General features: G+C 26.9%; 1 protein-coding gene across 1 annotated transcript in view; it reads right to left on the reverse strand.

The window, feature by feature from the left end:
• Positions 1-3597: 3597 nt before the first annotated feature.
• LOC113552678 overlaps positions 3598-16232 on the reverse strand; it is a 43455-nt gene continuing 30820 nt past the window's right edge. Inside the window, exons 2-3 of the mRNA XM_026955522.1 lie at positions 13481-13767; positions 3598-3696 (exon numbers count right to left, since the gene is read on the reverse strand). Coding sequence (XP_026811323.1) covers positions 3598-3696; positions 13481-13750 — 369 coding nt within the window. The 5' untranslated portion in view covers positions 13751-13767. The remainder of the gene's footprint in view (positions 3697-13480; positions 13768-16232) is intronic.

Consider the following 16232-nt stretch of genomic DNA (forward strand, 5'->3'; position numbering starts at 1 on the left):
ACACTATGTTACGCGATAGGCAACAGACTTTTGTGCGCATTGCCTTGCATTTTCTACGCCAACTCAATGTTTATGGGGCGTTCGAATGCTAGAGGCGCACGAAGACGCGAAAAAGATTATCGCCACACAGATGAATGGACACTTGCCTCGGGGTTAAGCTCCGTGACCCGTTACGAAAACCAACGGTCGGTGAATGCGGTGTTATAATAATTATTATTATGTTACGGGGAAAAACGTGAAATGTTTCGATGTAACAGAACACGTTCTAATCGAATAAATTTGACCATTATGCGCACGTGTGACTCAAACATAACTCGGTTAAAAATCGTTCGCATGTTTCGCTCGTATATACATACACGGAATGGTAATAATATATTATAGTATTACGCCTATCCGTTAGTTACGCGGGTCCGAGTTTTCATCAGTGCTGCAGTAGTGAGTTAATCGAGATCGGATGATTTTTCGCGTGAAACCGTTTAAACGATAATATTAATTTCGAATTGATCGGAACGGCGTGATCAATACAGTTACCGCGGTACGCTCTGCGCCTATTGTTGTACACAGACACGCATGCGGCTACAACGGTTTTCACGCGTCTATTGTACACTGGCAGATATATTTTCATAAGAAGGACAATATCGCGCGTCTTAAATAATACGAGTGCAATACGTGTACTGTGTACGTTATGCGGGATATAGTCGGCGCGCAGCAAAAGGTGTCGGCGAAAGAATCGAACGTCCGCGCGGCGGTGAGCTGCACTGAATTTAACGTGGTCAAACGATAGGCGCGATGTGGTCGGTGAGCGGCGGCGACGGCGGCGCCGCAGCTGAAAACGTTGGCGCGAACCCTCAAACCCACCAAACGGACGTCGGCCGACACGTACGCACCGTCATTGCCAATTGCACGTCGTCAAAGTAGCTGCACCCGTTCCCCAAACGACATTGACTTTTTGGTCGAGTGCGCAACACACCGCGCGATACAGAGGTGCTTCGCGTGTTATCGGGATCGCCGCGAAATGCCCGGAACGGACGAGATGTCGTGTTTACTGCGCGGAATCAATCTCTGCACCATGCCACATGATATTTCCTTATTTGCTGTCGACGTTTTGGTTTTGTTGTTGTTACATTCTGAGCGGACCGATGAATGAATTGATTATGAGATGCTACATAATATTATACGAGTAACCGAACACACTGAATCTTAGTATACTGCGAAATATACTGCGATCATCAATTTCGAGGGATGTTGATGGTAAAAAATCGGTTCTAGTTTTTACTTCTGCGAACCGGCATTTCCCATTACTTATTAAAATGATCAGAGCGATTATTCATTGTTAAACTATAAACATTATTATTAAAAAATTAGATGATCTCCATTTAGAAGTATGTACAGCCGTGTATCAACCAAAGGTTTATCATTGAACTCGCATTTAACACATCCATTTCAGCGGCCTAATTATTAATGGGGTGATGCATTCGACACCTACCTACAGCTGAGCGGCAGTTAGTTTTTTTTAACTTTTTTTTTTTGCAATTGACTGGAAAATTGTATGGAATTTCTCGTTTAACAGTTATTTATGTGGCCCCCAAACACTCGAAACCCAATAAGTTCACCGAAAATATATACATTATACAAGACTGTATATTTTCATTAGGAAAGGACCCTGGTAATTTTCTGACACGGGACCAACAAAAGTTTGATAAATGCACTTTGTTCCAATAATTAATGTTCTAATAAATTAGTCTACCTATGGGCATAATAATTAAACAATAAAGAAACTTAGAGTTGCATAACTCTGTAGAGCTGTGATATTGACTATAGTATATGTTTATTTTTTTACTAATTTAAGTTAGAAATATAAAACATTTTTTTCAAGTCCTTTGTCAGGTTGATACTGCCATCGTGGTTTAGTGTAAGTATATTCAAAAATCAACAAACGGGCATAATCTAATCCGTATGAAATATTACAAATAATAATATGTACATACTATATTATAACTATATATAATAACTTCACGGTTGGAATAAGAGTATGAGACATAAGTAGGTGTTTACATATAACAATTAAATTGATAATAATCAATTAAGATTAAAACTTTTTTTTGTATAATAAAATTCAGTTTATTCAGAATTTAATTTAATTTAATAGTCTATAAAAAATATAATCTTAAATCAGAATTTTAAAAACTTATTTATACCTATGACTGACTCTAATTATAAATGTTATGTAGTTTTCAATAAAATAATATATATTTAATAAGTATATAATAGTATATAATACTGGTTATTATGAACATTTCTTAAAAATTCTTTATGGTTATCTTTAGTATTATTAAATGATACTCATTAAGTTTACACCGAGTCTTTAATGACTTTACTGAGAAGCAAAAGTCAAGAGTTTGAAAAGTCAATGAAGTATTTTATTATAAGGATTAAAGGCTCTAATGAATCTAAAGTTTCGCCTAGTTAAGTTTATTTTAAATACATTTCAAAGAAATAAAATAATATAATATTATATAGCATAAAGTATTCTAATATAAACATTTTTTACAAAAAAATATATGTATTGCGTGATAGATAAATGAGAACGATTACTATTATTGTTATACAAACTGATTATATTTGATATATAATCGATTAAATAAACATTTTTATCGCATATCATACTTATATTTACATTAATATTAATATAAATTGAGGATAAATTTAATTTAAGGTAATAGTATAAGAGCGTAACGTAGAACTATATTCCATTTTAGGATTAATCTTAAATATTTTAATTTAATTAGATAGGTAGTGGCACAATTCACTCTGCATACACTCAGAAGAAATAATATCCCAAGATCACTAAAATGTTAACATCAAACTAAATACCATTACGCTAATTACTTGCAATACAATCGGTAAATACATAATAAATATTTAATAATCTTAATTCTCAACAAAAAAATTAAAAATAGACACAGAAAAAAATCAATTAAGTTTACAGATGAAAATATTAATTTCTATTTAAAACCTGTGTAATACTATAAAACGCACTACTTTGTATTATTATTTTATTCGTATAATCTTAAAAATTCTTAACAATACCAAAATTTAACGATTAATATATCCATAAATCTGCATAGGTACACCTAATTTATAAATAAATTCTCAGACTGTGAAAATGTATAAAAAGATAAGAACATTTGATTTGAATTCGTTTTATGCTATATATTAATAAAATACATTTTATTAATAGTTAAATTTTAAACTTACCTATCTTATACAATAGGATCAACTAAATATTTAAATGGCTAAATATATAAATTTCATTTTTATCCTCATTTTTTATTTGATTTTATGGAAATGAAAACAACTTATTTTTCAAAAATAAAAAAGGTAAAATTAAATTAAAATATAAAGTACTAACATATTATTCGTATATATAATACATATAATATACATATATATTTTAATATTGAATTCTATGACATACTTTAAAATTTATAAGCTCAGTATATTGAAGTATTTTCAATAGTGAATTGTTATAAGAAAAAAGTTTCTACACAATTAAAATTATAGTATAATAACAATATTATTATTTGATAGAAGAAACTATTGATATCCATCCAACCAATCATATTTAGTAGATTGGAAATGTTTGTAATGATTAAACTTCATTTCTACTTTATCGCTAGCCAGTTGTCCAGTTTTCTGGGGTTATCCTTAGTAAAAACAAAAATATATTTAACTATAAAACCGGGGTAGAAAGTTCATTAAAATCATAAATAAAATAAACCCAAATGATTAAACTAATAAAATGAAAAGTATAGGTGGGTCTATACTATATAATAAATATATATGGGTTGTTTGTTACAATCACAGTACCTACGTCCTGAACTATATACAACCAGAATGTACCAAGGATGTAATCGTATAAGTAAACTAGTATAGTATACATTAATTTTACCTTAAACAGACATACGTACATTACACAGTTATATAAATGAATCCTGAGTACGGCCATTATTATTAATCAAATAGTTTAATTAATTTATGTAATTCAATATGACGAATTATCATAATATTTAATGGTAGATATTCTTGAGATTAATGTACAAATATTCGATGAACAATAATTATTGTATGTGGCCATGTAGGTAACGAACGCGTATTTTAATATATACAAATAAAACTTATATATTTCATACAACACAATAATACTATAGTATACATTCCTATAATATAGCTAATGAGTTAATACAGAACAAAACGAATACTTTAAAATGTCGTGTAACGTTGATGAGATGAATTATTTCATACAACAAAATAGTAAACATTTATTCGACATTACGAGTATATAGGTATTTCCCGTAGACATATTAATAATGGTGTGCACTCAAGTCTCATATCTTATCCCTTATCTACAACATACGAACACGGCACTGAGTGAGAGAGAAACTCATGCCAGAGGTTTTCATAGAAAGATAAATAGTATCTTAAATGACTACAGTATATTATTATTTACACGGAAATACAAATGTATCAATATATTACTTTAAGAGATCTACTCGCATCAGTCCCATTACTTCCACTTAGTGTTTGCATTTGATTTTTTTTTTTTAATCACAGTCCATTCTTAATATAATATATCCATAATAATTTCTAACATTCAAATAATAGTGAATCGAACATTATTATGTAAAACGTGTGTACAATTATGCAAATTAATAATTTTTGTTTTCTACTAAGTTTTTATAACAAATAAAACTAACGTGATTGGATCTATAAAAATCATACAATTTATATTATGTTATCTCAGTAAAGCGACACTTTTATCTTAACTTTTTTCTAGTTACCTATTACGGTTTATGAAATACCGAAACTAGAAAACTGCAGCAGGACGGTTATTGAATTAAAAAATAAAAATAATCACAGAAAATAAAAATCTTCTACAACATTTGATCATATTATAAAAGCACATATTTTTATATGTTAATAAACTATACCAATTGAGATAAAAAAAATAATTTTTATCAATGCTGTAGGGTAGCTATATGTCAATAATTGCCAAAAATGTTTATACAACCATCGGCTATTACATCAAACTATAGTAAACATAATAAACATATTTATGACACTTTAATGGAAAATGTAGATACGAGGCTTTTATATTATTGGCTATTGAACATTGATAACCGTTTTAATGACTTTTATGTCCATTGGATGTTATGTTTATATTATTATATTGTATTTTATATATAGATTTCTAACAATGCTTTTTTCATTTGCTTTCAAGTTAAAGTCTATATTTCAGACCATGAATATCCACTGATCACTTAAAATTATGAAAACTGTCCATTACTTTTAATATAAACAGAGTATACGTAAGTACATTAATAATACTTTAAATATAAGACATTTAAAAAATCTCAATATCTATTTAGTTTTACGTTTATCATCATAATGCGTTCGGTAACATAACTAGTTCAAGTATGTCTATTTGTATTTTTAGAATTTATTTAATAGTTCTTCATCGTTATTGAGTTTATGGACTATAATAGGGGTCAGAAAACAATTTTCTTAGAAAATACATTTTTTTATGTTTGATTGATTGAGTTAGTTGACAAGATGATGTCTCTTTGGTTTTGTTTGTGATGTGGCTATCACAAAGGGCTGAAGTCTGGCTAATCGAGTTATTTATTATATACAAATACCGTAATAATGTAGACCGTACTTATTATTTAACAAAATATAATATAATTGTGCTATATTCTAAAAATTGACAAAGCTACTTCATATTATATAGTCATTATTTACTATTTAATATTTGTCCAGTTATATATTTTATTGACAATTTAATACACTAATTTATTCAATTGAACTTAATACTAAAATATTTTATTTTATCATTATATTATTTCCAAAAATATTCAAATGTCTACAATGAGATATATAATAATAAACTAATATAATACAATTTAAGTATTAAGAACGAAATACAACTTTTACTTTTAATTAAAAAGAAAAAGGTAATTTAGCGTTTTAATTATTTTTAACCGAAACATTAAAATATTATTTTTCAATTATTATGAGAAATATCACTCTATTGATAATTTAAATTACATCATGCCATCAAAATTAAACTATTTTATTTAATTCACACCAGATGATGAATTAGACTAAAATTATAATTCACAGTTACTATAATAGTTACTTGTGTATAGTTTTAGTAGTAAATGAGTTTTAAATAATTAATTTACGATCACATATATACTAATTTATGTACTGTATCTACGTTTAAGTATTGTACCTACTAATAATTTTATAATACCATATTATTATAAAATTGATTTGATTTTAAATTTTAATCCTTGCTTTGCAAATTTCCAAACACAACTATTGTTCATTCACAATTCACATAATGTGTAATAACTAATATACAATACAAATATAGAGATATTCACTGATTATGATTCATCTTAAATTGGTCAAATATTGTACGTATCAAGTTTAAATATAGTGAATATCTAGTTACTCTGCGGTTAGCTCCCTATTATTTGTGTTTATTTATGATCCATTTGTATATTACACAACGAATTTAATTTTTAATATATAAATATATAACTGGGAAGTTTGATAAAGTAATTAGAGTAAATAGAATATTCTATTATCCGTCGATGTTCTTTGTCATATTATTACTAATTTTATGATTGTCCGTTTATAAGTTATATATGTGATTCAAAAATATATAAACTTATTGAGAAAACCATAAACACGTTTACCTTCATTTTTCATCCAATCTCAATGTTGTAATTTTTTTGAGTTAATATTTTGTGAGAAATTAATTGCTGTGAATTGTTTAACAACATTTTTTAATCCCTTCTCAATCAATTTTCCAGAAATGTTGAATTTTGTTGACAGGGCTGGGGTAACGTATGTAAAAACGATGGTTTATTGATAAAAGAATTACACTGAATATGATATATACATGGATTATTCCCAATAACTATAACAGCCGTCTAGAACGAATCCTTTGGTAGATGAGTTAAGAAATTCAAAATTAATTTTGAAAATTCACTTATTTGTCCAAAACTTTATTGACTTTGCATAAAGACTTAAATCATAAAAACCATCACGAAAGACATCGATTACAATGGTCGGACAGAGATTTAGATTTTGTAACATCAAAAATAAAAATTGATAGGTACCAATGTAAGCCAATAAAACGTCATTAAATGCTCGACATCGAAGCACCCGAACACATAACTTTCTAGGCAAACGGTGAATGTAGTTAATCCAAATTCGAATTATGGTAGAGAAAATACTTAATGTACAAAAGATAGGGTCTCTGCGGTATAATTATAGTTCTCGAAAACAGTCAATATATTATAAATTATACATGTACAGAAAAGCGAATACAACTAGAATAAATACTCTATGATTGAATAATATTATGGTTATATACGTTATGTGTTATAGCCACAAGCCGTTCCGCCAATATAACCGATGTTGCAGATGACGCGATTATAATATTAGAATAAAGAATATTTATATTTCGTCCCATAGTATGGTTTTTTTGTTAAATATAATACATGATATGTCCATAATCGACGACATTGTAGCATATTTTGACTTTCAAAAGGCATTGATATGTTTCTTTTCATTTTTATTGTATACAGCTATAATAGGGTATCCATTATCTTTTTGTAAGAAACGAATTTATTTTATTATACAATCTAAATAAGATATCAAAATAATATTACCATTTTGTATCGAATCTGCCGTTTAACATTGGATTTCTGAGCTGCTCTAACATCAAATAGAAAGTACCTTATAATAATTATGATTAAACGCGTAATTTTTATAATTATTATTGGTTAAAGAAAACGCAACGATATATACTTGTATTCCAATCGTTTATATAATTCCAAGCACGAATGCACGTGTCCCGAGTATTTTTCTCCCAACATGTCAAAAACAAAAATCTGTCGGGGAAATATTACGCCGGTACGTGGTCGTCAGGTCTTGATGACATAAAAAAGTGACGTCGTTCACTTGTCTCGTAAAGAACGTTTTTTTTTTTTTTTACATGCTTTTATTTATGTTTTCTGTATTAAAACTACATCCCTGCAGGACAAGCGTGACCAGATTATTGTTACAATTTGGAAAAAAATACATTTATAATATTTGTACGTGTTTATTTATTATTTAGCGCCTGTACGAGAGTAGAATTAATTTATATGTAGGTATGTTTAGTAACCGTATAAAATCCGTGATCCTTTTCATTATTATACTACCTACGGTTCAATAGAAGTAATTTATTAAAGTATTTCATTCACCAACTAAAACATAAGCAAACGTATTATACAATTCATGATATAGGTATTACATATTATACGCGCTTGAAATTACACAATTTAAAGTTATACGCTTTTCCGATAAGTGATAATTTCAATGTTTTAATAGGACTCGCCATGGACGTCCTCGGAGGTTTTTCTAGAGGAGAGGAGGGGGGACAAAATTAATTTAAAAATAAATGATGATTTTTTTTATACATTTTATTTATAGTACATTATTATGTTTTGTCATTATTACATTATATTATTACAATTAGGTATTATTATTAACAGAGCAATACTACTATATCTCAAACTACGATAAGATAAAATAATTCATTTATTATTAAAGAGAGTTTTATACTATTTATCAAAAATTAAAGTATTCTTATCTACTAAATTGGTAACACATCGTAGTTATATGTATGGAATTAAAGTGAATAATTTATATTAAATTACAAAAGAAATACTTAGTAGTTACGAAAGAAATTTCTTGATAAAAATATTTACATAAAACAGTTATTTGAAAGATTGGAAAAATAGAAATGCAAGCAATTTTTTTTACCTATTATTGTTATTTAGAATAAAAACTACTTTGGGACATAAGCCAATACAGTTTTACATGGATCTTTTAATATAGACGTTATATTTCAAATAGATAATACTATAACAATAAAAACGATTTTTAAGATTTTAATTGTATACCTATATATTCATATTATTTAAATTTGAATTATTAGCTTACAATAGCTTTATAAGTCTAATAGAGTATTAAAAATTATAAATAGCAGCTATGTTGGTTTTCTCGAATACCAACTTCCCTACGTGTTGGCAAAACGGTTGCAGAAGAAATGTGTGAATGTGAGACGTGTATGGCCAATTCTAGTTCTAGTGGTGATAATATCTACTTTTCGGGCTGTGTTAGCGAAGGGCCGACATTTTTGAATGATTTTTTTACAAAAACAATAATTTAATAGTGAATTTTTAAACAATATTGACAAAAATTTGATGAAAAGATAACCCTTGGGAAGTTCAGTAGTTGTATATCGTATGAAGTTACAACATAAACAGTTTTTTGATACAAGGTTAAACCACTATACATAATATAATATTCAAGACCAAAGCAAACTAAAAAAGGATATTGTTTTTGTATGATCAAACTCACTTTATCACCATGTGTATTTGAAAATAACTATATTTTTGCCAAAATCCAATTCTCAACAGTTGTGCGGTACCTTTTTTCAAATTTAAATTTGCTTATTTATAAAATACTTAAAGACAATTATTAAAGTGTAATGTGTATTTTGTATTAAATAAACATGAAGTTTTCATACTAATAAAATATAATTTGATATAATATCGTAAGGAGTTTGTAACTAACAACTATTATTTTGTATAATATATTAATAATATAATTATTTGTTACTTTAAGAACACGCTGAAATCAATTTTTGTACGTTAAAATTACATTAAAATTTATTAAGAATTATTAAGAAAATAATTTATGACACGTAAAATATTAAAATTATATTCTAATACTAATGTTATAACTTTAGGCAAATTTTTTTATAAAGTTAGAAACTTACAGCTTGATTTATATTAAATATAGTTAAAATAGCACTAAAATCAAAGTAAATACTATTAAGTATTAATTACTTACATAATATTAAATTTATATTTTTCCTAAACGTAATTCTTATCACTCGTCATAAATTACAATAAAATTTTTCATGAAAATTATATCACACAAAAAATAATAGATTAGCATTTTTACATTTGATTTTTTGTACTATACTTTATATCTCATAAGGTTTAATATAATTTGAAATATTCCATAAAAAGTTTGTGATTATATTACTATACCTGAAGTCTTGAAAGTATAGTAGCTGATAAGTTATAACCTGTGTTCGATTTTTTAAAGCTTTGCAAGAAGTATCTATTAGTGTCTTTATAAAAGAAAAGTCTTATATAACAGTATGGTTTATTAAACGTCCATCCATAATACAATGGAAGAATAATATTGCTCAGAAGAATACAAAAGGAAATTAATACAAAATATAATCTACGTTACGCTCTAAATCTCTGGAAACAATTAGTTTGTCATATAATGCAATATTATTCGAATTTATATAAATATGTAAATGAAACTTGTTCATAAGCACACGATTTTAGTTCGTAGATTGTTCATTTGTATTATGACATATCAAGTTATATCACCGTTTTAGGACAACGACAATTGTATTTTATTGGAAACACTAAAAATCATATAATTCTGTATTTGCCATAGTAACTTGATTATTTACGTAATCAGTTAAAGTAGCAGGTGAGTAATTAAAGTAAAATGTGTTGAAAAGGGAAATATATGCCGCTATACAAAGAACGTCTAAACTATTATTTAGTTACGATTTGAGTTACTATAAAACTTTAGAACGAGTCATAAAGTGCACAGCAGACAACGCGTATTTTATTCCCTTGACAAACAAAGACAAGCTATGTATTTTGGAGATTTTAGGATAGTTTCAGATCTTCAAGTGTAATATAATTTATGACGAAGAAATTAATAAGTGGCTTTAATGTTTCCTCTTAATTTAAATTATGCGTATTATATTATTTAGAGTAATAATCACTTCCTAAACAGTCTGAAACTGAAATTTTATTTAAATATCATTAAATGGTTTTAGCAGGAACCGATTTAAGCTTAAAACAAAGTACACAAATATCATGTTTATTAATTATTGTTCAAATTTTAGAAGCTCATTAGGTATAGATACCTAATATATGTATACACATAATGGTAATTTATATTTTATAATATGTTTTATTATTTATTTAGCATCAAATAATATTCCACAGTAAAAAAAATATATAGTATAAATTATTATTTTAGCTATTCTATTTATTTCCTCCATTAAATATAAACATTATACAGTTTGTTAATTTATAGAGAAGTACTGAGTTTATTGTAAATCTAACCCTAATAGTACTGTTACCGTACTGCATGTACAAATATTTTAGCATTTTTTTTTTTTTTATGTAATAATATATGACATATTATATATCGTGATAAAAGGAAGGAAATTATATAGTCATACATATAATATTACATTAAAAAACAGCACTAAAATATTTGACTTACATCCTGAACTAGGGTTACAGACTTTTCAATTAATTAACACACTGTATTATATATCAAGATTAAAATTTAACCAGAAATTTAGTGTTAAACATTTATGGTTAATAAATTATATAAAAATAAAATTATGTTTTTAATTGGTACATATAGGTAGTTGTTTTTATTAGATTCTTTAAAATATGTTAATCTTTTTTTCTGTGAATTATGATAACATTTAAATTACAATAATACCATAGTAAATATATTACTTACGAAAAGTTATTAAAATGATGATAATGCAAAAATATATTTCAGCTCAGTTAATCTCAACTATTCCCAAATAGAAATTATTTATTCATAAATGTTCCAATTCTAATGTGTTTTCCCTAATGAATCGAATAAACTTTTTTATTTGAGATAAAAATATATCTGGTGCTTCTCTGTCAAGACAAATATCTTAAAATGACAGGTGGAATTGAATATTCTCTTTCCGACACATTGAGCTTTTCGGGGATTAATTAAAACTACAGTCACGTACCCAAGTTTTTCAAAGTAATCCCTTTTATTATTTATCTCGAATTTCCTCGTAATCAACCAACCAAGTCTAATGATCAGAGTTCAAACGTATGTACGATCCAGAGGAATATTTATATTAAAATCTGTATTTCTGATATTATTTACTACAAGCAGTTGTAATACATGTCAATATTTCGTGTTTACTGTTCAAATAATAGTTTTGAAAATTTCTATACAGTTCTATTCCTATATTATAGAATACATTATTAATTGTGCGATGAAGTTACTATATATCATGCTATACTTTCATAAGCTTTAGCTGAACTCAGCTGACTAAGCTACCCATAACGTAAAGATGTATATATATGTAATATACATTTATAGCTATATGTAGTGCTTAAACGCTAAACCTTTACCCTAATACCATAAAATGGATTTTTAATGAAAGTCTACAGTGTTGCCTAAAATATTTCATTTTTCTTAAATATTGATAAAGTTGACACTGTGATTTGATTATTCCTTTAGTAGGTACGCAACTTAATTATTTCTATTAAAGAACAATTTTAAGCACGTTCCTATTTTGTTTTTTTTTATGGATTTTTATATTATACACTTGATATTCTTTACCACTTATATTATGTGTAAACATTTATGTATCTAACGATAAATATTTATTAGAACTGAAATATTATAACTCTTTTCATTTAGGTACCTTGGAAAAATCCAAAAAGGGCCAATAGGCTAATCCCACCCCAGAACAAAAAAAAATACAATACACGTAGACAATTCCGAATTATCTAAACTAAATTTATTATGTATGTCTATGAAGTATGTTTTATTTATTTTATACAAGTTAATTATTTATATATAATTTGCTTTGAACAATAAAAATTTCATAAAAATTAACAAAAAAAAAAAAAATAAAACAATTAACCTATGGTGGATGTTATCTCTTTCCTCTTTGACTCTTGGTCTGTTAACTGAATTATCAACCTAATGATATTTTATATTTTCAAAAAAAAATGTTGCTAAATTGTTTATTCATGTGTACATACAATACTGTGTAATGATAATACACATATACTTATGTTTATATACAAAAAGTTTTAAACTATTAAACATAACATTGTCCCACTATTGTATCACAGTCCATGTGTTTTAAACATTCAAAAACTAGTGTTTACACACTATAGTACACATTAACATTATTGTTGGGTTTTGAAACATTGCCAAAGTAATTTTCTAAAATTATCATAAGACAAACTGTTTTTAGAATAATTAAATAACCATATCAATTAATTTGTGAATATATATATGTTTACAGATATTAAAAAAAAAACAATTAAGATCGTGATGCTATAGTTTTGTAACTTTGTAAGCTGTATTATGAATATTGTTAAAATACAGTGAATATATACGTACTGCTTTTAGATGCTTATATAAGTAGACGATGTACAGTAAGGTATTAATATAATATAATCTATACCGATTGGCGATTATGTGTATGATATTATAATAACAATTAACTAACCTGATAATAATCCATATAATTGCCAAAGCCCATGTGGTTGCAAGAACACGTACAAGTCTGAAGATGATACTTGAGATCTAAATCTAAGTCGACATCCTCTCTGTCGAACATTCCTGGTACATGGCCCCTTTCTCTCTGTTCCGTCGATCTTCTGGAACTTTGTTTCTTTCCACAATTTAGTTCGAATTCCGCTCCAGCCAGTCTGGTATTCATCCGCACGCAGGAAGATAACTGCTGACCACATCGTTCTTGTAGCAATTGTTCAACCATAGTCGTTAGCTAACTATCTGTAAAACAAAAAAAAAGTAAAAATAGAATTTTGGTGATGCGAACTTGCTATTAAAATTAAACTGTGTAACTGCATAATCATGTTTATATAATGACAATGTGTTTTACATTAATCCACTGTTTTACGAATAGACTAACCCCAATTTAGTATCAAATCCTAACCTAACATAAACATATCATAAACAATTTTATGTATGCTAAAATGGGTAAAATGTGTAATTCATAAAGTACTGTATATTCAATTAATACTAAAAATAAAATTACATATTATATTACAAATAATATCGACTTGCAACTTAATTTGTTTTCGACTATATAATAATATTAACTATAAAATTTAAAAAAATAAATTGTATTATAGTTATTTATATTTAAAAATTATACAGACGACCAATATAAAGTAAATATTTTACATAGTGTACGTTTAATTATCAACTTTATTCAAATTTAATTTTCGCTTCTAAACGTAAAAAAACTTCACGCCTATTATATACATGTATGAATGTATAATATATTATATTATGGTCTTACTAAAACAAAACTACTTATCATGATACATTAATTCAATTACATTTGGGAATACATTGTACATTGTTTCCAACAGATAATTTTTTTCACTTTTCACTTTTGATTTACTCCTCAACATTCAACTTCATTGCTTTTGAACATGGAGAAATCAAAAGTTTCAAAAAGTTAATCTAGTCTTTTATTAAAAGATATCTAGTAAATATATATATATAGAGAGAGAGAGAGAGAGAGAGAGAGATGAAATTTATGAACTTTCGTTAAGTTATTTTGCACTGTGAAATTAAATATTAATGGTCCAAATCATTTTGAAGACAGCCTTTTAAATTAAATGACAAATACAGTTAATAGAATAATGAAAATAACTTTTGCAAAACCCACAATTAATTGGTACCTATATTTTATAACACGTTGTCTGTGGATGTGCGCGTATATATGTGTGGTAAATATTATGTAATATAGACCGTAAGTAGGCAATAATTTTTATATTTTACATTGGAATTATTGGCGAATGTCATTGTACATTTAAATGTATTGCTTTCCATAGTTTCAAAGTTTAACTATCGGGTTCCGTCCGACACGCGGAACAAATAAACCATTAATTTCCAGCTTGTATAGAATTAATCGATCCTTTCAAGCGTTATTCGAGAATGAGAGAGAGAAGGAGAGAGAAGGAGAGAGAAAAACGCATGCACACTTTACCATCGAGTGTGAAAGAGAGACAAAGTGACTGAGATAATAGTGGGAGCACATTTGTTTGTCTCTAAAAGGACTACTGCCGTAGGTTCATTGTTAACGATTCTAGATGGAAATTTCTATCGGTCACGTTCTACACTAATATTATGTATATTAAATGAAACACTGGAGCTAATAAAAATAAGGTGATACCACACTTGGCACTTCTTACATCCAACAATAATTCAATTCGCTATTCAATCGTGTAATTACTATGGGTAGCGCAATCGATTGAATTATAACTATTATTTGTTAATACGATAAGTATATACTACATTATACCTACAATATATATTTAATAATCTCACTTACGACTTTTCATTTCATTCGAATTAAAATCTATGCACGTAATACTCTTTTACAAGCACCAATAAAAATATAGTGTACCAATATTTAAATATTGAATTTAATAAATTATAATCATCTGAAGTACCTAGCCGGCCATGGCGAAGAATATTGTCTCTATTCATAATTTAATTAATGATTAAACACACTATTTATAAGTATAGTAAATAAAGTCAAGTGTTGTTAAACTCTAAGAAAATTTATCGACACCATTTTATTAATTGTTTAAAAATCTTTCTTCGACGGTTTTAATATACTGTGATGGCTCCGCTTATCTTAACTTGAATTACCTTAAAAGTTTTAACTAATTAACAACTGTTTCAATATTTTATTTATAAAATTGAAATATTCAGAAAAATATTTTTCTTTTTAATAAGAAATAAAAAATGCATTCTGTATTCAAAATAGAAAAAAATGTATTATTTATGAGTCCTTTTCCTTTTAATCGTTATAGCAACTTTAACGGGAATTTAAATTTTCCAAAAATTGCTTTTTTTAATTACACCATACGCATTTGAGTATTTATATTATGATAAAAATCCAAACATCAAGTAAGTGTATCACGGCGTATTGTAACATGACACACAATGCTGATACTGATCGATTAAACTTATGAAAACAAAACTATACATTAAATGAAACTAATAATATTATTTTAAATTAATATCTACTTGATACATATTCCGAAATAACAAATGTCTTGTGTATGTTTCAGGTCACTATATAATAATGCCAACCATTTTTAGCGAGTATAAATTTAAAATCAATTATTATTACAAACTGATAATAATAAAATGATTATCACCGTTAAATTTACCAGCTTAAATAAAATAAAATATTTCAAATTAAATTGATACAT

Source organism: Rhopalosiphum maidis, chromosome 2, assembly GCF_003676215.2.
Source record: "Rhopalosiphum maidis isolate BTI-1 chromosome 2, ASM367621v3, whole genome shotgun sequence".
Lineage (NCBI taxonomy): Eukaryota > Metazoa > Arthropoda > Insecta > Hemiptera > Aphididae > Rhopalosiphum > Rhopalosiphum maidis.